We start from the raw sequence: 21,553 nt of genomic DNA on the forward strand, positions 1-21,553 counted from the left end.
CTTTCTTTGAATGTTAAAAAAAAAAAAAAGAAAAAGAAAAAAAGATGCCAAGTGCCCCAGGAGGAGGATGAATTTGGGGTGCAGGAGAGAGGACCCACGCCTGGGTGTGGGAGCAGGGCCTGGAAACCTCACAGGCTTTCTCCGGGTGGAGACTCTGCTTGGGCAGGTGGCCCAGGGCGGAGGGCCCGTGGCTGCAGGGCGGTTCCGCTGGACACGGTGCCCTCCTCCTGCCATGCCGCTCGCAGGGCCGCTCCCGCGCCTTGGCTCCTCAATGAACCTTTGTCTGTCTGGAGCCTGTTAGTTTTGGCTCCTAGCAGCCTGTGGAACCAGGCCCAGATCCCAGGGAAAGCCAATAGAGACCGCTTTTTTGAAGAAAAAGAATTGGAGTCCTGGAATAGAGAGACCAGTCTGAGCATTATTGATCCAGTCACTCGTTAAAGAAACCACTTATTAGCTATTATCCTCATATTTGGATCCGGTGCACAAAACTGACTTGCATACAAGTTTTATATCTGCTCATGTGATTAATTTCCTTCCCCAGTTAACTAGAAGCCCTATAAGGTCTTGGACTATACCTGGTCTTTTTCCCTTGTTTATTTTGAAAAAATAATACATTCCTGTGTTATATTTAAACAGTAGAAAAATGGTAAACAGTGAAAACTAACTCTCTGACCGAGCCCCCTTAATTCTGCGATTCAGCTCTCCAAAGGGAAATCACTGTTTCACTGTTACCTGTTTCTTGTGTGTCTTTCCTGAGATTGACTGGTTGTCTTCCTCCCTCCTTCTCCCTCCCTTTCTGTGTGTGTGTGTCTGTGTGCATATCTCCCTGTTGAAAATACAAATGGTGGCCATCCTGTATATCTTGCACCTTGTTTTTTTTTTTCCCACTTAATACATCTTGCAGATCTTGCCTGTACATCAGCCCATATAAACGTGTGTTGTTCCCAGCCTTTTGCTCCCACAAACAGTACTGCCGTTTAGCGTCTTCTATTTATGTCTTTGTGCCCACGTGCGAATGCGTCTACAGACTCAACTCCTAACAGTGGAATCGTGAGTCAGAGGGATGTGCATTTGAAATGTTGATAGACAGTTGCCCGCTTGCCCGCCAACAAAGGCCACAGTTGTTTTTGCCTATCATCATGTCCCCGGTGCCAGTGTAATGATCAGACCTCTCCCCCTTAACCAGCATTCAGAGCCGATTGGGAAATAAGACTGCAGTCAGTCCACACCAGCCCTCTTCACAATGGCCAAAATGTCAGACAACCCAAGTGTCCATCAGCAGATGAAAGAATAAACAAAATGTGGTCTCTCCATCCAATGGAATATGATTCAGCCATGAAAAGGAAGTACTGATTCATGCTACAGTGTGGATGACCCTTGAAACTATTGTGCTAAGTTAAAGAAGCCAGACATAAAAGGCCACATATTTTATCATTCTGTTTATGTGAAATGTCCAGAAGAAAGAAATCCATAGAAACAGAAAGTAGATTAGTAGTTGCCAGAGGCCAGGGGGAATGTAATGGGGCGAGACCGCTGGTGGGTACAGGGCTCCCTTTGGGGGTGAGGAAAACAGCACTGAAACTAGGTAGCAGCTGTGGTTGCACAGCGTTGTGAACGTACTGAATGCCACTGAATTGTACATTTTTAAATGGTCAAAATAGTAACTTTTATGTTACACGTATTTTACACAACGAAAAAGATTCAGCAGATGCTGGCTAAATTATTCTCCGTATTGTTGATCAAGCTGAGGATGTGGCTTATAAGGGAACCCCAGACTGTCTTTCCAGGCAGCCTGGGACTAAGAGGGGCCTCCCCGACCCCAGGCTCCCTCTGTAGGAGCAGCACAGGAGGGGCCTGGGCCCTCAGTGGGCAGCTTTCCCGCAAGAGGAAAGGAGAAGGGCCTGGCCCCCCATGCCAGTCCTGCTTTCCACACTCCGTAGCTCACCCACTCCACCTAGCTGGGAGGGAGTAAGGGGGAGACAGGCCTAGGAATGTTTTTTGTTTGCTTGTTTTATTTTATTATTATTTTTTAATTAATTAATTTATTTATTTAATTTCTGGCTCCGTTGGGTCTTCATTGCTGTGCACGGGCTTTCTCTAGTTGCAGCGAGCGGGGGCTACTCTTCATTGCAGTGCGTGGGCTTCTCATTGTGGTGGCTTCTCTCGTTGCAGAGCACAGGCCCTAGGCATGCGGGCTTCAGTAGTTGCGGCACGTGGGCTCAGTAGTTGTGGCTCGTGGGCTCTAGAGCGCAGGCTCAGTAGTTGTGGCGCGTGGGCTTAGTTGCTCCGTGGCATGTGGGATCTTCCTGGACCAGGGCTCGAACCTGTGGCCCCTGAGTTGGCAGGCAGATTCTTAACCACTGCGCCACCAGGGAAGCCCTTTTTTTTGTTTTAATTTTTTAAAAATTTTATTGAAGTGTAGTTGACTTACAATGTTGTGTTTAATTTTTGCTGTGCAACAAAGTGACTCAGTGATACACGTAGACATTCTATTTCATATTCTTTTCCATTATGGTTTATCACAGGATATTGAATTTAGTTCCCTGTGCTATACAGTAGGACCTTGTTGTTTATCCATCCTATGTATACTAGTTTGCATCTGCTAATCCAGAGCTCCCAGTCCTTCTCTCCCCCACCCCACCCTCCTCGGCAACCACAAGTCTGTTCTCTATGTCTGTAAGTCTGTGTTTTGTAGATTTGTTCGTTTGTGTCATATTTCAGATTCCACATATAAGTGATATCATATGGCATTTGTTTCTCTTTCTGACTTACTTCACTTAGTATGATAATCTCTAGGTCCATCCATGTTACTGCAAGTGGCATTATTTCACTTTTTAATGGCTGAGTAATATTCCATTGTATATTTGTACTACATCTTCTTTATCCATCTGTCAGTGGACATTTAGGTTGTTTCCATGTCTTTGGGTATTGTAAATAGTACTGCTATGAACATAGGGGTGCACGTATCTTTTTTTTTTTTAAATAAATTTATTTATTTATTTTTGGCTGCATTGGGTCTTCGTTGCTGCGTGCAGGCTTTCTCTAGTTGTGGTAAGCAGGGGCTGGCTACTCTTCGTTGCAGTGCATGGGCTTCTCATTGCGGTGGCTTCTCTTGTTGCGGAGCACGGGCTCTAGGCGCACAGCCTTCAGTAGTTGTGGCACGCGGGCTCAGTAGTTGTGGCTTGCGGGCTCTAGAGCGCAGTCTCAGTAACTGTGGCGCACGGGCTTAGTTGCTCCGCGGCATGTGGGATATTCCCAGACCAGGGCTCGAACCCGTGTCCCCTGCACTGGCAGGCGGATTCTTAACCACTGCGCCACCAGGGAAGTCCAGCATGTATCTTTTCGAATTATAGTTTTGTCTGAGTGTATGCCCAGGAGTGGGATTGCAAGATCATATGGTAGTTCTATTCTTAGTTTTTTGAGGAAACTCCATACTGTTTTACATAGTGGCTGCACCAATTTACATTCGCACCAACAGTGTAGGAGGGTTCCCTTTTCTCCACACCCCCTCCAGCATTTATTATTTGTAGACTTTTTAATGATGACCATTCTGACTGGTGTGAGGTTGTACCTCATTGTAGTTTTGATTTGCATTTCTCTAATAATTAACGAAGATGAGCATCTTTTCATGTGCCTGTTGGCCATCTGTATGTCTTCTTTGGAGAAATGTCTGTTTAGGTCTTCTGTCTATTTTTCGCTTGGGTTGTTTGTTTTTTTGTTATTGAATTGTAGGAGCTGTTTATATATTTTGGAAATTAAGCCCTTGTCAGTCGCATCATTTGCAAATATTTTCTCTCAGTCTGTAGGATGTCTTTTTGTTTTGTTTATGGTTTTCTTTGTTGTGCAAAAGCTGATAAGTTTGATTACGTCCCATTTGTTTATTTTTGTTTCTATTTCTATTGCCTTGGGAGACTAGCGTGAGAAAACATTGGTATGATTTATGTCGGAGAATGTTTTGCCTGTGCTCTCTTCTAGCAGTTTTATGGTGTCTTGTCTTATATTTAAGTCTTTAAGCCATTGTGAGTTTATTTTTGTGTATGGTGTGAAGGTGTGTTCTAGCTTCATTGATTTACATGTGACTGTACAACTTTCCCAACAGCACTTGCTGAAGAGACTGTCTTTTCCCCGTTGTATATTCTTGCCTCCTTTGTCAAAGATTAATTGTCCATAGGTGTATGGGTTTATTTCTGGGCTCTCTATTCTGTTCCATTGATCCATGTGTCTGTTTTTATGCCAGTACCACGCTGTTTTGATTACTGTAGCTTTGTGGTATTGTCTGAAGTCTGGGACGGTTATGCCTCATTTGCTCTTTTTCCTCAGGATTGCTTTGGCAATTCTGGGTCTTTTATGGTTCCATATAAATTTTAGGATTGTTTGTTCTAGTTCTGTGAAAAATGTCATGGGTATTTTGATAGGTATTGCATTAAATATGTATATTGCTTTGGGTAGTACAGGCCTCGGAACGTTTTGCTCACGGGTTTCCAGGAAGCATCAGGAATGGTGAAGAAGTATTGCCTCACAAGCAAATATGGTTGCATGACCAAATGAATGGACTCCACCACTGTCTGGGCCCCACACCGGTAGACCCCAGAACCCTTGCCTGCTTTCTTTTGGAGAGAATGGTCTGGCCAGGAATTAGGACCTGGGACCTAATCCTACCTGGGACCAACAGAACCCCAAATCCCCGCCCCAGTCTCACTCTCCCCCGTTCTTCTTAATTCCAGCTCCTGTCTGTGCAAGGCTTGCATTTTAATTTTTATTCCAAAGCAGTCTCTTGCCAGACCTCTGAAGAATTCAGTTTGCTCGTTGCACCCAATGGCAGTTTTGAGAGAGACTTTTGTTGTGCTGTAGACTTCCTGCCCGTGTCATGAACCTGTCTTCTAGGAAGGGCTGCTGTGGCAGGGTGGGGATGAAGATTTTTCTTTATGGAAAAGTTTAGCACTCAGTAATTCCATATTTAATCGCACCTCCCACGTGCCAGGCACTGTGCTGGGTTGAGTCAGACCCAGACCCTGGCCTTCCCAGAGTAAGACTGGGAGAGTGGGGGGTGAATCAGGGTCATTGTTCTGATCAGAAAGCTGGTGTGTGTGTGTGGGTTCCCAGGCGTTTAAGGAGGCGGGGTTGGGAGGCAAGGCTGGAGGAGGTCTTGCCAGTGGTCTCAGAAATTTTGATAATGTGTTTCTGCTAACACTTTATTTTATTTTAAAGATTTTTTTGATGTGGACCATTTTTAAAGTCTTTATTGAATTTGTTACAATACTGCTTCTGGTTTTTTTTTTTTAATTTTTATTTATTTATTTATTTATTTATTTATTTATTGGCTGTGTTGGGTCTTCGTTGCTGCGCGCGGGCTTTCTCTAGTTGTAGAGAGTGGGGGCTACTCTTCGATGCGGTGCACAGGCTTCTCATTGCGGTGGCTTCGCTTGTTGTGGAGCACGGGCTCTAGGTGCGCAGGCTCAATAGTTGTGGCGCACGGGCTTAGTTGCTCAGCGGCATGTGCGATCTTCCCAGACCAGGGCTTGAACCCATGTTCCCTGCATTGGTAGGCGGATTTTTAACCACTGCGCCACCAGGGAAGCCCCTGCTTCTGTTTTATGTTTTGGTGTTTTGGCCCCAAAGCATGTGAGATCTTAGCTCCCCAACCAGGGATTGAACGCACACCCTCTGCATTGGAAGGCAAAGTCCTAACCACTGGACCACCAGGGAAGTCCCAACGGTAACACTTTAAAGAAGGAATATGGCAGAACCCTGAGTTAGACTAAGAAGTATCCCAATTAGCCGTGTCTGGAAGCCGAGTGAAGCTGGGACGGGGTTGAGGGGAGCAGGAGTCTGACCATGGGTGCTTTGTGGGCGTCCTGCTCAAGGGAGCTCCACCAAGGAGCTGCACGGTCCCTTTTAGAACTCTTTAGAGCAGCGTTTCCTGTATGTTCCATGGGAAACTAGACTTGGGGTACCTCCATAGAAAGGGTCCCAGTCCTGGTCTTCAGATGTCTGTATAGGGAATGTCTCCTCTCCCCATTGAAGATTGATAGTGACATCAGCACATCAAAGGCTCCAGGGAGCCCATCATTTAGGAAACGTCTCTCCACCTCTGAGGGCTGTTTAGGTTTTGGTTTTGGTTGCAGACTTACTTCTTTGCGTTGGTTGAGCGCCGCCTGTTGGCTGTTGAGATATTACAGAAGCCTCAGTTGATGGGTGATAGCAGTTGGAAATAAACATCAAGGAAGAGGGAAACATCCCAGCAGTTGAGGAGGAAGAAGATGAGAAGCCCAAAGTATACCCTATCAGATTTGGTTTCTAGCCTTCCAGGGTTTGACCTCTCTCTGAATCTTCCCACCCCCTTAGTGGTAAGTAACTGAAGCTGTTGGCATTGTCTGACTTCTCTGAGAAGATGCTGTGTGCTCACATCAGCCACTTTGTCTTAAGTAACAAAGCAGGAGTAAGGGTGGGTTTATATTAAGCCTGGTGGTCAGTTCTTAACAGAATGTTGCAGGGGACTTCCCTGGTGGTCCAGTGGTTAAGACTCCGCGCTTCCACTGCAGGGGGCATGGGTTCGATCCCTGGTCAGGGAACTAAGATCCCACATGCCGTGCGGTGCGGCCAAAAAAAAAAAAAAAAAAAAAATGTAACGGAACGTTGCAGGACACCAAAGTTTCTCCCCGCAGGAGTCCTCGTTTTCCATCCCATCTCTTCTCCTGCTTCTGTCCTCGGCAGCTGTCTCTGCAGGTGGCAGATGCCGGGTCAGGATTCTGGTCCTGCTAGACACACAGAGAAAGTGGTGTTTGAAGCCTGGCCTTCAACATAGGAAGCTGTCAATTATAGAAAAGTTTTGTTTTCCCTTAAGGAAATAAAAAAATAGGGAGGGTTTTCTGTTTTGTTTTGTTTTCTCCTGGAACAGGCAGGAACACCCTGCCTGGCTAGACAGCGGGTTGCTGGAAGATCTTTCAGAAGAGGGGAAAGAGGGTTGGTTTTGCCCAGAGGCGGGACCAGTATACTCTGGTATATACTCCGCCCTCCAGACTGGCCTAGAAGCATCCCCCCGCCTCCCCCACCCCTCCAGCTCCTGCCATTCTGGGTGTTTTCTACGGCCTTGACCGGACCTGTGTTGCTCTCCTGAGGGCTGTCAAGCCAGGCAGAAGGACCAGCACAGGCCTTTCTGCCTCTCCTTGGTTTAGCTGAAGTTTCCTCATCCTCTGGGCCTCAGCCAAGATGTTACCTTCTCCAGAATGCCTCTTGTGACTGCTCAGACAAGGCTAGTTATGCCGACTGTGTTCCCACAGCCCTTTGCTCTTGTTCGAGGCACTCAGCACGTAGGCAGGACTCATGCCTCAGCAGCTCATGTGCTCCATGAGGGCCGGGACCTCATCCGCCTCATCCATCCTCTCCCTCCCCTCCTAGCGTGTGCACGACACACAGTAGGTCCTCAACGCTTGTCGAGTGAGTAGATGGACCCAGGCCTGCCTTCCGGGCCCTGAGGAAGCGAGTGGCTCTGCAGCTGTGCGGGGGTCAGGGCTGACCTTTGCCGTGGTCTCTGCTCGCTGGTGTCGAGAGGGGGGCCCATGGGCGTCACCTTTTCTTCCTGTGGGGAGGAGGCACCCCACAACAGTGGCGGCAAACACGAAAGAGAGGACTTTTCAAGTCAGGAGGTGTTAAAAGCCAGGCCTTCGGAAAATAACTTAAATCCAGATCACTGAGGTGGTTATTAATAGCTTACATTTACATTTTACCTTAGGGTTTACCTGTCCTGTGTGTCTAAGAACGTGTGTGTGTGTACATTTAATCCTTATTAAAACAGTCTGGAGGCAATGGTGTTATTGTAATTTTACCCAGGAAACTGGTGTGTCGGAGAAGTTAAGTGACTGTGAGAGTTCACAGCCAGTGCGCAGTCGTGCCACACAGGCTGAGAAACAGTGGGCTGCTGGCGGTTAAACGCAGGTGGCAGCTGGGGTGGAGGTGCCTCTGGACCGGGGAGAGGCGGGAGGAGGGAGGCTTGTGATGGGCTCAAAGCCCTTGACCCTTTGAGCTGAGGGGGCTTCTGTCTGTCTGTCCCTCAAATTCTCAGAGGATTTGCTGTGACTTTTTCTCTGGTGGGGGGTGGTCACAGCCTTCTTCCAAAGCCTAGGCCAGTGCTGGGTTGAGTTGGGGCGGGGGCATGAGGTTTGCCAGGTGCGCTGCCAGGGGCTTCTGCTTTATAAACCAGGTGTTCGGGTTCAGGGAAGGTTTATCGCTCAGGCACTGTCTTTGAAGACCCCAGCTGTTGTGACTGCTTGTCACGTGGAATTTCTGAGTGGGTTTGGAGAAGGGGCAGGGCTGTGGCCTGCAGTGATGTAGAACCCACAGAACCTCCTTTGTATGGACCAGTGACAGTGCCTTGCCCCTCTCAAGCCATCTGAAGAGGGGAAGCCCTATGCCAGCTGCTCAGAGGTGGCTCCTGGCACAGCCCTTGGAAAACTAAACTATCTGAGCAGCCTGTGCCACCAGGGAGCATTCCTTGCCTGCCGTTAGCTTTGTTTGCAAGGGCCCTTTAAGTCATTCAATGGAGAATTATTACACGAGCCCCTGCCCTGTGCCAAGTTCTGTGCTGGGTGCTTAAGATGAGGATGCCGGAAGGGCCCTCCCCTCGAGAAGCTGCGGTCTAGTGGCAGGAGGTGTGGGGACACATTGCTCTACGGGGAGTGCATGAGTGCCGTCCTTGAGGTGTGAACAGCGCTCAGGGATCCTGAAGGGGTTGGCAGCAGCCTGGGAGAGGCCAGTGCCGGCTCAGAGGAGACGGTGTTTGAGCGTCACTCGGAAGGCTGAGCAGGTGGCCAGGGGCGGAGGGAGCTCCGTGAAGGGTGAGGACGGCGAGCACAGGGGCCCGGAGGCAGGAGGGGGCCCGGGGGTTCTAAGGTCAGTGGGGCGTTTGTGTGCCTGGATTGTAAGTGCCTCAGGGGGACTGGTGGCAAAGGAGGTGGCCAAGACCAGGTTCAAGGGGGCTGGCTTTTGTTCGGTGGTCAGCAGATTTCTTTTTTCCTTCCCCCAACTTTACTGAGATAAAATTGACATATAACATTGTTTAAGTTTAAGGTGTACAACATGATGATTTGATACACATATGAGGCAAAATCAGCAGATTTTTAACTTTTAATTATGGAAAATTTTAAAGATATTTGAAAGTAGATAGAATAGGATAGTGAACCCTGTGTACCATCGCTTCACTCCAGCAGTTACCAACCCATGGCCAGTCCTGATTCCTCCATACCCAACACCATTGCCCCCCTTACCCCAACCATATCACTTTGAAGAAATCCTAAAGTGCCTTGTGTATCCTATCAAGCCTAGCCTGTGGCTTACATGGGTTAATCCAGAATTTTGAGGCCTGGAATGATTGGGTGGCACTTTGTGATTTCATTCCGTTTTCAGAGAAACCACTGAGTTTCCCCTCTTCATTTTACCTTTTAGTGGGAAGTTGGTGTCTCCGAAGTGGAAGAATTTCAAGGGCCTGAAGCTCCAGTGGAGAGACAAGATCCGGCTCAACAATGCCATCTGGCGGGCGTGGTACATGCAGTGTAAGTGCCGCGTGGCTGGGCCGGAGACCCTCCAGGTTCCGTCACCAGGAGGCCTTTGCACCTCGGGGCCCCGGAGCCTGCTCTTGTAACGCTGTGTGTCAAACAGAAGTCTCTCTCGGGCCGTGTGCGGCCAAATCCGAGTGAACTGGACCCTTATCGCCATCGGCACTGGGGGCCCAGCCAAGCGTCTGCAGGAGGCGGAAGTGTAGGCCGATTGCTCCCAACCTAGTGTGCTCAGTGTTGTAAAGGCAGAGGAGGAGGGACGGGTGTACAGCCGAGAGGTGGCATTTGGAGAGTCGGGGAACAGTTCCCGTTTTCAGCAGGTCTGAGACGATGCAGGCCCAGGCCACGTCCTGTGTCCAGCTGGCTTGGGTACGGGTGGATCTGGTGACTTCTGCAGGAGATTGGCGTGCTCGGGGTTCCCTAGGCTTAGGCTGGTGTTTCTCTTGATCAGCCAGACTCCCTTTCTCACCCACGCATCACTGCCAGACTCTTTTCCTTGGACCTGGACCCCTTTATTTCCCTGAAATCTCATTTTCCAAGGGAAGGAGAAGGAAAGAACCCTTAAGGGTCCCCCCTGAGGGGTGGAGTGTGAACAGAAGAGGCGGAGCTCCTGCGGGGGTCTCTGCCTCAATGACGCTATCTCACCCTCTCCCCGCCCAGATTTGGAGAAGCGCAAGAACCCCGTGTGCCACTTTGTCACTCCACTGGACGGCTCCGTGGAAGTGGACGAGCACCGGCGGCCAGAGGTACGTGGCATGTGGTGGGCCCTCACTCGGGAGGAGGTGACTCACAAAGGTGGGACCGGGACCGAGGGCTCTGGGTCCTGCAGAGGGAGGATGCAGGACAGGGTGCTGGGGCTGTGCTGTCCTGGCAGCTGTTTTGACCCTGAGAAGCGATGGCGATGCAGGGGGCAGGTGGCTTCTGACACCCCACAGAGGCTCCCGCCTTCTCAGGCCGGGCTGACCTAGGGACTGAGGGGCGTCCTCCAACCGGGACTTACCCTCTACTTTCTTTTAATGTCAGTATTTCTCTGGAAGTCAATGGGGAGGAAATCTTTTATTTTTTTATTTTTGGCTGTGTTGGGTCTTCGTTACTGCGCGTGGGCTTTTCTCTAGTTGCGGTGAGCAGGGGCTACTCTTCATTGTGGCGCGCGGGCTTCTCACTGCGGTGGCTTCTCTTGTTGTGGAGCACGGGCTCTAGAGTGCAGGCTTCAGTAGTTGTGGAACGCAAGCCCAGTAGTTGTGGCGCATGGGCTTAGTTGCTCCACAGCATGTGGGATCTTCCCGGACCAGGGCTTGAACCTGTGGCCCCTGAGTTGGCAGGCAGATTCTTAACCACTGTGCCACCAGGGATGTCCCACGAGGAGGGATCTTGACTCCTTACAAGGCAGACATCTTTAACTATTAAAGAATGACCTCGATATCTTTATATACTGTGAGAGGGAAGGATGTTGAAAAAATAGTAAATGAATAAAAGCAAGTTGCACAACAATATTTGAGTATCTTTAGGTTAATTTTTTAAAACGTGTGTCTGTGTGATTGTACATGCATAGGAAATGGCTTGAAGGATATACAGAAATTGTTTCCTCGTGGGATTAGAGTGAGGAGGAGGGAAGACTCTTCTCTCACTTTTTGCTCTTCTGCATCATTTTAGTTTTGTCCAAGCATGTCTCACTGTTACCATGAAAAGGGGAAAACATGGAAAGTAACCTAATGAAACACAGTTTGGAGCCATAGGACATGATCTGGTGTTAGTATTAAGGAATATCACTTTTTTCGGTCTGGTAATAATATTGCATTATTCACTGTCAGAGACACATAGTGAAGTATTTTGGGGTGAAATTATGTGGGATTTATGATAGGATATCTGGGACTTGCTTTAATATTTTCCAGCCATTAAAAAAAAAAGGAATCTGAAAGTGAGGTGGGCTCTCGGAGGCCGTCGTGAACTCCTCGTCACCAGAGGTCCTCAAGGCTGCTGTGGAGGGCTCCCTGCCCTGCGCAGTGGGGAGGCTGGACTGTATCTTAGAGGTCACTTTCCACCTGAACCTTCTGTGACTGGCCGTTTGTTTTCACCCTTTGGAAACGTGGCGGAGGCTAAGGGCATTTGAGAGCTAGCCCGGGTCTCTGGAGGTTCCTCCAGCGCCGGGAACTCTGTGCTTCTCCCCTGCCAGGCACTCTGTCTGACCCCTGCTCCGGTCCAGCCTCCAGGACCTGGGCCGCCGAAGCCCCCTGGGTTATCATGGGCCATGGAATGAAAGCTCCCCATCACTCAGAGGCCGGGTGTGGCCCAGCAGAGGCGGGACACACTCTGTGGACGAAGCCGCCGGCAGGCAGCCTGCTTCTCAGAGCTGGATTGCCCGGGCCTGACTTCCGGAGCCAGACGCGTGTTTGTTGGCAGGGTGGCTCTTCCAGCGCCGCCGTGTCACTCTGCCCCTGCGTCTCCCCACAGGCCATCACCACGGAAGGGAAGTACTGGAAGAGCCGCATTGAGATCGTGATCCGGGAGTACCACAAGTGGAGAACCTACTTCAAGAAAAGGGTATCTGGCTCGGGCTCCAAAGAGAGCACGTTCAGGAAGCCCCATAGGGGAGGGAAGAAGTGAGCCCGGATTCAGAACACTGGCCCCCAAGGCTGTGGCCCGGAGCTGGCCGCCCCTCTCCTTGGCCCAGCATTCTAGCCCAGCCCAAGTGGTGGCCTGCTTTGGTCGTGTGACCTTTGCTCTCAGCGTCTCCAGCTAGGAGCCAGGGCTCTTTATTCCACACACGCTGGTTGGGAGTCTCCTCGGTGTCCAGCGTTGGCCTGGGGATGGCAGGGGCAGGATCCCTCTCCCCACCCGCCTCCCAGAGGGAGAAGATCTAGATGTTTCTGGAGGTTAGCCCCTTCCAGGAAGGAGAGGCCGAGGGCCTCGTCCCCTGCCTGGGCCCTGAGTGACCACCTCGGCCCTCTCGGTCCTTTCTCCGCAGCTCCAGCAGCACAAGGATGAGGACCTCTCCAGCCTGGCCCAGGTGTGTGAGCTTGGGGGCCATGAGGACCCTCATGGGACCTCCCCCTTTGACAAGAAACAGCAGTGACTTGGGTGGCCCAGCACTGCAGCAGAAGGTGGTGGGGGCGTGGACTCTCCCTGGGGCTAGAGGAGGGGCCGCCCCCCTTCTCACGTGAAGGATGTGAAGGAAACGAGCCAGTTCTCTGCTGGGGGGCTGGAGGGGGTTTCTCCCTGCAGTTCCCACCCCCTCGCCTCATCTCTTAAGCGGGAGCCCTTGCTGCTCTGTGAAACGGTGCAGCGTATTTCCCTGATGGGGCGTGCTGGGAACTCCCGAGTCACTCCCGCCCCTTTGGTTTGTCCTTCCCCCCGTCGGTGGCAGGACGATGACCTGCTTTACTGGCACAAGCACGGGGATGGCTGGAAGACCCCCGTCCCCATGGAGGAGGACGCGCTGCTGAGCACAGACATGCTCATGTCGGAATTCAGCGACACCCTCTTCTCCACGCTCTCCTCGCACCCGCCCGTGGCCTGGCCCAACCCGCGCGAAATAGGTAACCCGCCCCTAGACTCTAGACTGGACACGTTGCCTTCTCCACCAGGCCCCCAGGGCGGGCTCTGCCTCGGGGCCATCCCTGAGCTGCTGTCGCTTGTCTAGGGTGAGCAGTGAGGAGAAGGGTTGACCAACCTCCTTGCTGTGTGAGGGCCCCGTCAGGCCCGTGGTGCCACCGCCAGGGAACAGTGGAGGTCTGGTCTGAACCAGTTTCACACTTCTGATACCATCCCTCAGCGGAGGACAGGGGCCTGGGGCGCGTGACAGGGCCCGTGACTCACTCTCAGGAAAATCATTCGCACTCCTGGGCTGGCCTCTCACCTGGCAGCGTGCAGCTGTCCAGTAACCCCTCAGGGGAGAGCCCGCAGGCTGAAATTAGAACCCGGGGTCTCTGCATAGCTGCTCACGGCTTCTGGCGAGTGTCCGTTCCTGGATACTCAGTTTACCTTTCCTACGAAAACTCTCTTTCCTGCCCTCTGAGGGTGGACGATGCCCGTGGACTGACGAGAAATCCCAGCCAGTGGCCTGCGTTTCTCCTTGGAAGAATCTAGAATGCGAGCAGGGCCAGGAAGATCCATTCCAGGCACTTAATATGTTCCTACGGCATGGTCTGAGAAGGCAAAATGATTCCTCTGTCTCCTTTCTGATTCTTACAGCACATCTGGGAAATGCAGACATGATTCAACCGGGGCTAATTCCTTTGCAGCCCAACCTGGACTTTATGGACACTTTTGAGCCTTTCCAGGGTGAGGACTTGGGGCAGAGAAAGAGCATGGCTACCTGCGTCTCCCTTTACCCAGGACAAAGTGGATGTTGCTTCCCTTTCATAGAGGCAACTGTTAGAATGGACCAGGGAGAGGACTTAGAATTTTTCCAGAACTTTTTTTTTTTTTTTTTTTGCTAGTAGCTGCAAGGCCTGGAAAGTGTTTCTGGGATGTTGTTCTGTCTCATCCTGCACGTCTCAGAGCCTCAGGCTTGGCTTTGACTGTAAGCAGTTCCCCCACTAGGCAGCAGAGTGCGCCAACGACACAGCCACTTCCTCGCAGTTTCCCGCAGTTAGAACTGGTCCTTGAGCTCCTGCCACTGTAAGAGCGGGTGCCACCCAGGCCTGGGAGTGTTTCAGAGGCCACACTGGTTGCCAGCCTGTGCAGCTCCAATCAGAAGCCCTCTTTCTGCACAGTTACCTCGTGATGGGGGGCGGGGAGATGCGCTCTAGCCATGGCATTCCTCTGGGTAAGGTGGGGTTCAGTGCCTGATTTGTTTGGATCTTAATGCAGTGAAGTGATGGGCACAGAGCTCATGAGCCCCTGATGTTGTCTTTCAGACCTCTTCTCTTCCAGCCGCTCCATTTTCGGCTCCATGCTGCCTGCACCCGCCTCAGGGCCCGCACCGGATCCCAACAGCCCACCTGCTGTAGGTAGAGGGAACCTGGGGGAAGGGGCACCGGACTGGTCATCAAACCTTTGCAGCCATAAGCAAAGTGCTAGGGGTGGCTAGATCCAGCGGTGAACTCACATATAATGCGTAAAGAAGTTATTCTAGCCCTCCTTGGAAGCATCCTTAGGTATCCGTGAGGTGGGAGACTCTGTCAGTAAGCGTATGCTCCCGCCTAAGGCCCAAATAAGCTGTGTGCAGCGGGCTCTGTCTTGACCAGTTAAGACAGGGCCAGTGAGACAGCAAAGAAAAACGCAGATCGCCAAGGAGAGGAAGTCCCGTGTATTTCTTTACTTTTTACTCAGCACTCAACACAAGTTGGTTACCAGCTGCTGGGACGGCTGAGCTGAGTGAGGCACGGCTCTCTGCCATTAAGAGACTCTCAGGCTGGTGCCCGTAGCCAGTTAGGCGCCCGTGACCTGACCCTCTCTCCTTCCATCTGGCTCTGTGAAGAGTTTCTCCTATAGAGGCTGAGATCCGAACAATTGATTCCTTGTAGCGTTTCCCTTTTAGGAAGAGGTGACCTCTCTAGAAGTTGACACGTGAAACTGTCCTGGGGGAGCCTCGCGAGCAGCTGTGATCCAGGCTGCCCCTGCTCTGTAACAGAAGGTGGCAGGGACTTTGGGGGGACCCCGCTGGACTCCAGAAACAAGATATCCCCAGGCCGAGAGCCAAGCGTGTGCAGACAGTCACTGTGTCTGAGCCCTGTGTTATCACTGAGTTCCTAGTGGAAACAAGACCCCTGCAGATGCCTGGGGAGACCCAGATCCATCCCCCGCAGACTAGCAGTCCCAGGGCCGGGAGACGTCGCCTCTGTCCCTTCTGCCCGGGGCATCGTCCCAGGCGCCGGGTACCGTGTCAGACATTGTGGCGTGCAGCACTGGAGAGTGACAGCGAGCAGTGTGGCTCTAGCGTGCGTTCCTCACGTCTTCTCTTCCTTTCTTAGGAGAGCATCCTGCCAACCACCACTCTGCCCACCGCGAGCCTCCCCGACGGCTTCATCGCGCCCCCTGCAGCCACGGCCCTGGACCCCACGCGTGGGCAGGGCTGTGAACACACCTCCCAGCCGGGGGACCCCTTTCTCCAGCCCGCAGACTTAGGTCCCTCTGCACCACCACTGAGTGTCCCCCAGCCCTTCCTCCCCGTGTTCACCATGCCCTTGCTGTCGCCCAGCCCAGTCCCGGCACCTGCTTCCCCCGTCTTGCCATTAGGCCCTCCTCCCGCCACTGCCCTGAACCCCCCGACTCCCCCTGCCTTCCTGCAGCCACAGAAGTTTGCCGAAGTCAGCAAGTCGCCCCCTGTCATCACCCACACGGCCTCTGCCACCCTCACCCACGACGCCTCTGCCACCACCTTCAGCCAGAGCCAGGGCCTCATCATCACGACCCACTACCCCACCCCCTCCGTGTCCCCCTGTGGCCTGGCGCTGTCTCCGGTCACCCGGCCACCAGCCGTCGGGCCTCCTCAACCCCGTTTAACTTTCGTGCACCCCAAGCCCGTATCCTTGCCTGGGGGGAGGCACAAGCAGCCCCCCAAAATAGTGCCTGCTCCCAAACCAGAGCCCATGTCCTTGGTATTGAAGAATGCTTGCCTCGCCCCAGGTGAGTCAGGTGGAGGGAAGCAAGTGGGATTCTCCCCCCGCCCTCATCCCCCGCCGCCGGGATGTTTCCCGTCCCCAGGCTTGCAAACTCGTGGCGCACACATTGTGATGGGAAACAGAAGGGTTATGAAAGACTACATGCGTAGATCTAGTCTTCTTTTTCTATTCTATGTTGTTCTTTTAGTTAGTCTCAACCCAGTTTGAAAAAAACATGGTCCTGGTCATCTCTTTCCCGGGTCTGTAATCTGTCCCCTCCAAGGAGAAGTTGCAAAAAAGTAGCTTTGTCTCCATGCCCTGCAGCAAGGAGGTGACGTCTCAGTGGCGGCAGAGGGGTCGTGTGCTGCTCCTAGGGCCCCCCCGCCCCCCGTGCGGCCTGGCCAGCCCTGGCATCAGGAGCAGGCCCCCAGCTGGGCCGCCACCCTCACCTCCCCCTTGTTCTGGCAGCTGCCTTTTCAGGACAGCCCCAAGCAGTGATCATGACATCAGGCCCTCTGAAGAGAGAAGGGATGTTGGCTTCCACCGTGTCCCAGTCCAACATGGTCATCACGCCTGCTGCCATCGCCAGGGTGAGTGGCCCAGACAGGCCCTCGGCATCCTGTAAGCTTGGGTGGCCCTCACCCAGCATGACCTCTCTCCCCCGTGTCCCCTCAGGCTCCCGGGGTCACAGAGCTCCGCAGCGGCGTCCTGGTGACAGACCTTGGCCACGGCACGGGCAGCCAGCCTGCCGCCCTCTCCCGGCTCTTCTCTCCCCGCGCAGCGCCGGACTCCCTGGTAAAGGGCGAGCAGGTCCCGCCACATGGGGGCATCGCCCAGGTCCCTGCCACGGGTGCCAGTGAGTCTGCTGTCTGGTTGGAACGGTTGGGACCGCGTGAGTGGAGTGACGGGCCCGCTCTGGACTGGGGAGGCTGCCGAGGGTGCCCGGGATTGAGCCTGGGTTTCCAGGCCGGGTGGTGAGAAGCTGCCCGTGGCCCAGGCTAGGGAAGCGATCGGCAAAGGGCAGGATAAACCAGGGAAAGCAGCCGGCGCGTCGCAGTGCAGGCGGTGTGTATGCTCGCGGAGACATCGCTCAGCCTCCTTCAGAAAGGCCTGGCTCGGATGGGGACTTCCCTGGGGGTCCAGTGGTTGAGACTCCGTGCTGCCAACGCAGCGGGTACGGGTTCATTCCCTGGTCAGGGAACTAAGATCCCACGTGCCACGCGAAGTGACCAAAATAGATTTTAAAAATTAAAAAATAAATTAAAAAAAAAAAAAAGACCTGGCTCTGAGCTGCCAGCTCCGATCCACAAAAGGGCTTGAGGGGGCCGCGTCGACAGTTTCCAGAAAGCACGAGCCTGCTGTTGCTGCAGCCACGGGAGCCCCCGGCCTTGTCCCCTCCCCCACGGTGGGCCGGCACCGCGCCTCGGGAGCCCCCTTCCCTCCTCCCCAGCTTGGTCTTCTGTTGGTGAGGTGGCCGGGGTAGGACTGATACTGCCCAGGAACGTCTGAAGAGCTGAGAGGTCAGGGTAGATGATCTTCCCGAGGCTGTGCTGCTGCGGGCTGGGGGGAAGCCAGGTACCAGGTCGGAGGGAGACCAAGGTGTCTTCCTGTCTCAGGCAAAACCGTGGCAGCTGCTCCCGGCACCCTGTGCAGAGGCACCTTCCCGAGGTGGAGGGCAGGACACGAGGGGAAGGCTCTCTACTTAGAGGGGTCAGACAGGGACTTGTCCCAGGACAGGTTTTGAAGAATAAGGACCCTCATCTGGGAAGATGGGGACGCAGACTAGCTATGAGTCAGGCCCTGGGATGCTGCATGGGGCTCGGGCTCAGGGAGACGGTGCCTTGGCCACGGAGGGGGGGTCCCCGCAGGTTAGAGCCTTGAGAGCAGGGTGGGGAGAGCAGCCGAGCGGAGGGGGCCGAGCCTGAGGCATCCGTGCTGTGAAGAGGGACTGACGGGGTGGGGGGGGGCCGGGGAGGGGCTTCCTGCGGGTTGCTCCGCAGCCTGGGCCACAGGTTTCTTCCACCACGTTCTTTGTGGGTAAAACAGCACTTTTGTTTTTTTAATTAAAAAATGTCGGGGGTGGGTACGATTGAAAAAAGTGTGAGAAAACATACATGTAGAAATTAAAGAACAACAAAAAAAGGACAGGTAGCCGTGTTCTCACCACCCAGGGTGAGAACTGCAGCCTCGCAGACGCCGAGGGGCCCCTGGCGGCCCAGGAGGCAGGCCTCCTCGCAGCCCCCAGACCCGCGACTGCAGCGTCCAGCTGGCGTCCGTCAGGCCTAACGGAACCCACCTCCTGCCCCCGCCTGGTGGCAAGGATCCCTCCCGATTTTGCTGTGGGGCTGCCATGGAGGCTCAGGGTGGGTGTCCCCGCGCAGCTGCTGCAGCCTGGTCCCTGAGGGGAGTCTCTGCTCTTCCCAGGTCGAGACTGCCCGAACTCAGGGCAGGCCTCTCCGTGTGCTTCAGAACAGAGCCCCAGTCCTCAGTCTCCCCAGAACAACTGCTCAGGGAAATCTTCTGCAGACCCCAAAAACGTGGCTGCTTTAAAGGTACCTGTGGGGTCTTGATTCCCTTGGAAGGATGGGGAGGCAAGGAGAAGCGTATCAAGGGACTTTGGGGATGGCCGCGTCCCTTACTAGAGACACACTGGAAAGAACCGTGGGCTTGAGGGGTGTCCCACACCAGGCTGGGGCAGCATCGGAAAGAGGAGGTTTGCTGCTTTAACCTTGAGCCTCTTGGCTCCTCCCATCCCCCACCTCCCCCCCCAGCCCTGTGGTGACAGTGGCCCTCAGCGCAGGAGCCAGCACAGAGCCCTGTGGAGCAGGGGGGGGGGGAGGCGGCAGCTGTCAGAACTGGGTCTGCGGTGTGAGGGTGGCCGGGAGGGGCCGAGCCAGCAGCCTCGGGCCTTTGCTGTGCTCTCTTCTGCAGGGATGGTTTTCTAGTCCCGTCCTGTCGCCCTCCTGGCTCCTGCTGGAGCCTTTTCGCTTCCTGTCGCCCCTCCTTCCACATAGGTCTCTAGAGGCCACAGGGTCCCAATCTGCCCCTAATCTGGGCGGCAGGTGGGGGTGGGATGGGGAGGGGAGGGGTCCCTGTGTCACAGTGACGGGTCGATTTCCCAACAGAACCGGCAGATGAAGCACATTTCAGCCGAGCAGAAGAGGCGCTTCAACATCAAGATGGGCTTTGACACCCTCAACAGCTTGATCTCTAATAACACCAAGCTGGTGAGTGGCCGGAGGGCGGGGAGGGCCGACAGGACGGGCGGACATGGCGGGGTCGCCGCGCCTGCTGCCGCCCTGACCCGGCCGCCCCTTGCAGACTAGCCACGCCATCACGCTGCAGAAGACGGTGGAGTACATCACCAAGTTGCAGCAGGAGCGCAGCCAGATGCAGGAGGAGGCCCGGCGGCTGCGAGAGGAAATCGAGGAGCTCAACACCACCATCATGTGAGGCTGGGCCTGGGGGCTCAGGTGGCACCCGTCCTCGCTGGCACGGCACAGAGGGGGCGCTCATCACCGGTGGAGGCCTCGCTGCTCAGCGCTGCAGCCTTTGCCCTCCTCCTCCTCCCCAGGCTCCCCTCCCGGGCCCGCCCACTTGGCCCCCACCACGCCGAGCTTCCTTTGACTCTTCCTGTCGTTTCAGCTCCTGCCAGCAGCTGCTCCCTGCCACGGGCGTCCCCGTCACCCGGCGCCAGTTTGATCACATGCGAGACATGTTTGACGAATATGTGAAAAGCCGGACTCTGCAGAATTGGAAGTTCTGGATTGTATCTTTGGGTTTTCTTTGCTCATCCCCCATCCCCCCGACCAGGGCACTAAAACCGCAGACACTGAGCCTTCAGTTGCTTTAGAAAGATGCTCTCTGCATGGTTGTCATTGAGTTTGTCAAGACAGGTAATGCTAGTTTCTGTCTCGAGAGGGAGGGGCCCGGCCGGGCCCGCGGTGTGGAGCAGGCTGACCTTGGTGACCGTCCAGGCTCGGGGCTCCCTGGGGACCTGGAACAGGCCCGCTTTGCGCTCTGAGTCCCTGAGAAGTAAAGCCAAGGCTGGAGCCACGGGCAGAAGCAGTAAGGTGGGCAGGAGGTGGGATCTGGTCCGACGCGCCCTGGCAGCAGCGCCGAGTGTGGTGCCACCCGAAACCAGGGCTCACAGAGCGACTACGTGGCAGAGCCTGGATTTGAAGCCAGTTCCCCCCGGGCTGTTTTCTGGGTTGGTGCCGCAGGGCCTTGACTGCTGTAACGAGGCACGGATACCTGAGTGCTGGGCTCTGTCTCTGGGGCCAAGGCCTCCCTGCACTTGGCCTTCCAGATGTCAGCAGGGCTCTTATGGGGGACGGCTCTGCCCTTGCCACTCCCCACCCAGCCACCGCTGTGCCTCCGAGTGGACAGTGTGCGCGGGGATGGGGTCGGTCGCCGTGCCTGGGCCTGGGGTCTGATGGGCTGCGGAGGGGGTCACGTGGGAGGAGGGACGCTCCAGCCTCAGCTCTGACAGGGCGGCTGGTGTCTGTGTGCACTAATGGGCGGGTTTTAAAGGAAGAGACGACAGACACCAGCTCCAGTGCCCCAACTTTGCTCTGGTCCTGGTCCCTGAGTGGCGCTGGCATGAGTCAGAACCTCTGTGGTCAGTGTCAGGTTCCTCGGCATCAGGCTGAGTGTGGTGACTGTGGTCGCCACCTGGGCTCAGGAACAGTTAGGGACCGCTCGCTCTCCCTCCCTCCCTCTCTCCCTCCCTCTCTCTCTCTCCCTCCCTCTCTCTCTCTTTCCCTCTCTGTCTCTCCCTCTCTCTCTCTCTCTCCCTCCCTCCCTCTCTCTCCGTCCCTCTCTCCCTCCCTCCCTCTCTCTCCCTCCCTCTCTCTCCCTCTCTCTCTCCCCCCCATCTCTCCCTCTCTCTGTCTCTCTCTCTCTCTCTCTCTCTCTCTCTCCCTCCCTCCCTCTCTCTCCGTCCCTCTCTCCCTCCCTCCCTCTCTCTCTCTCCCTCTCTCTCCCTCTCTCTCTCCCCCCCATCTCTCCCTCTCTCTGTCTCTCCCTCTCTCTCTCTCTCTCTCTCTCTCTCTCTCTCTCGCCCCCTCTCCCCCGTCCCACCCCGTCACAACTATGCACAGTTACTTGCCAGTCCTGAGGGGAGTTGGTCATGGGCAAGCCCGTGACTGGACGTCGTTCTCTCCACGCTCGCTTCCCTTTTCTTTAACGTGCGTGCTGTGCAGTTCAGCGTCATCATCAAGCCGCTGTTTGAGTCCTTCAAGGGCGTGGTGTCCAGCAGCAGCCTGGAGGAGCTGCACCGGACGGCGCTGTGCTGGCTGGACGAGCACTGCTCCCTGCCCGTTCTCAGGCCGAGTGAGTGGGGCCGTGCGGGCTTGGACGGGGCTGCCGAAAACTCAGGCTCTGCTGCAGGTGGCCCGCAGACAGCTGGGGCAGGGGGGCGAGGCCGAGCCGGAGGCGCCCCTGCAGGGCGGAGGG

The 21,553-nt window shown here is 54.5% G+C and overlaps 1 protein-coding gene across 4 annotated transcripts in view; it reads left to right on the plus strand.

Annotated features, from left to right (window-relative positions):
• MLXIP (MLX interacting protein) overlaps nt 1-21,553 on the plus strand; it is a 61,762-nt gene that overhangs the window by 35,158 nt on the left and 5,051 nt on the right. For 2 of the 4 annotated variants that reach the window (XR_009005052.1, XM_057526669.1), the window contains exons 2-16: nt 9,442-9,548; nt 10,212-10,297; nt 12,003-12,092; nt 12,517-12,558; nt 12,916-13,087; nt 13,743-13,832; nt 14,411-14,499; nt 15,467-16,121; nt 16,565-16,686; nt 16,772-16,988; nt 18,521-18,648; nt 19,222-19,323; nt 19,418-19,545; nt 19,742-19,865; nt 21,301-21,430. Coding sequence is in view for 3 of the 4 variants with exons in the window: in XM_057526669.1 (XP_057382652.1) it covers nt 9,442-9,548; nt 10,212-10,297; nt 12,003-12,092; nt 12,517-12,558; nt 12,916-13,087; nt 13,743-13,832; nt 14,411-14,499; nt 15,467-16,121; nt 16,565-16,686; nt 16,772-16,988; nt 18,521-18,648; nt 19,222-19,323; nt 19,418-19,545; nt 19,742-19,865; nt 21,301-21,430 (2,282 nt within the window). In the remaining variant the exon portion in view is untranslated. The remainder of the gene's footprint in view (nt 1-9,441; nt 9,549-10,211; nt 10,298-12,002; nt 12,093-12,516; nt 12,559-12,915; nt 13,088-13,742; nt 13,833-14,410; nt 14,500-15,466; nt 16,122-16,564; nt 16,687-16,771; nt 16,989-18,520; nt 18,649-19,221; nt 19,324-19,417; nt 19,546-19,741; nt 19,866-21,300; nt 21,431-21,553) is intronic. The other 2 variants (XM_007189663.2, XM_057526670.1) reach the window with 2 other exon arrangements.

This window comes from Balaenoptera acutorostrata, chromosome 13 (assembly GCF_949987535.1).
Source record: "Balaenoptera acutorostrata chromosome 13, mBalAcu1.1, whole genome shotgun sequence".
Lineage (NCBI taxonomy): Eukaryota > Metazoa > Chordata > Mammalia > Artiodactyla > Balaenopteridae > Balaenoptera > Balaenoptera acutorostrata.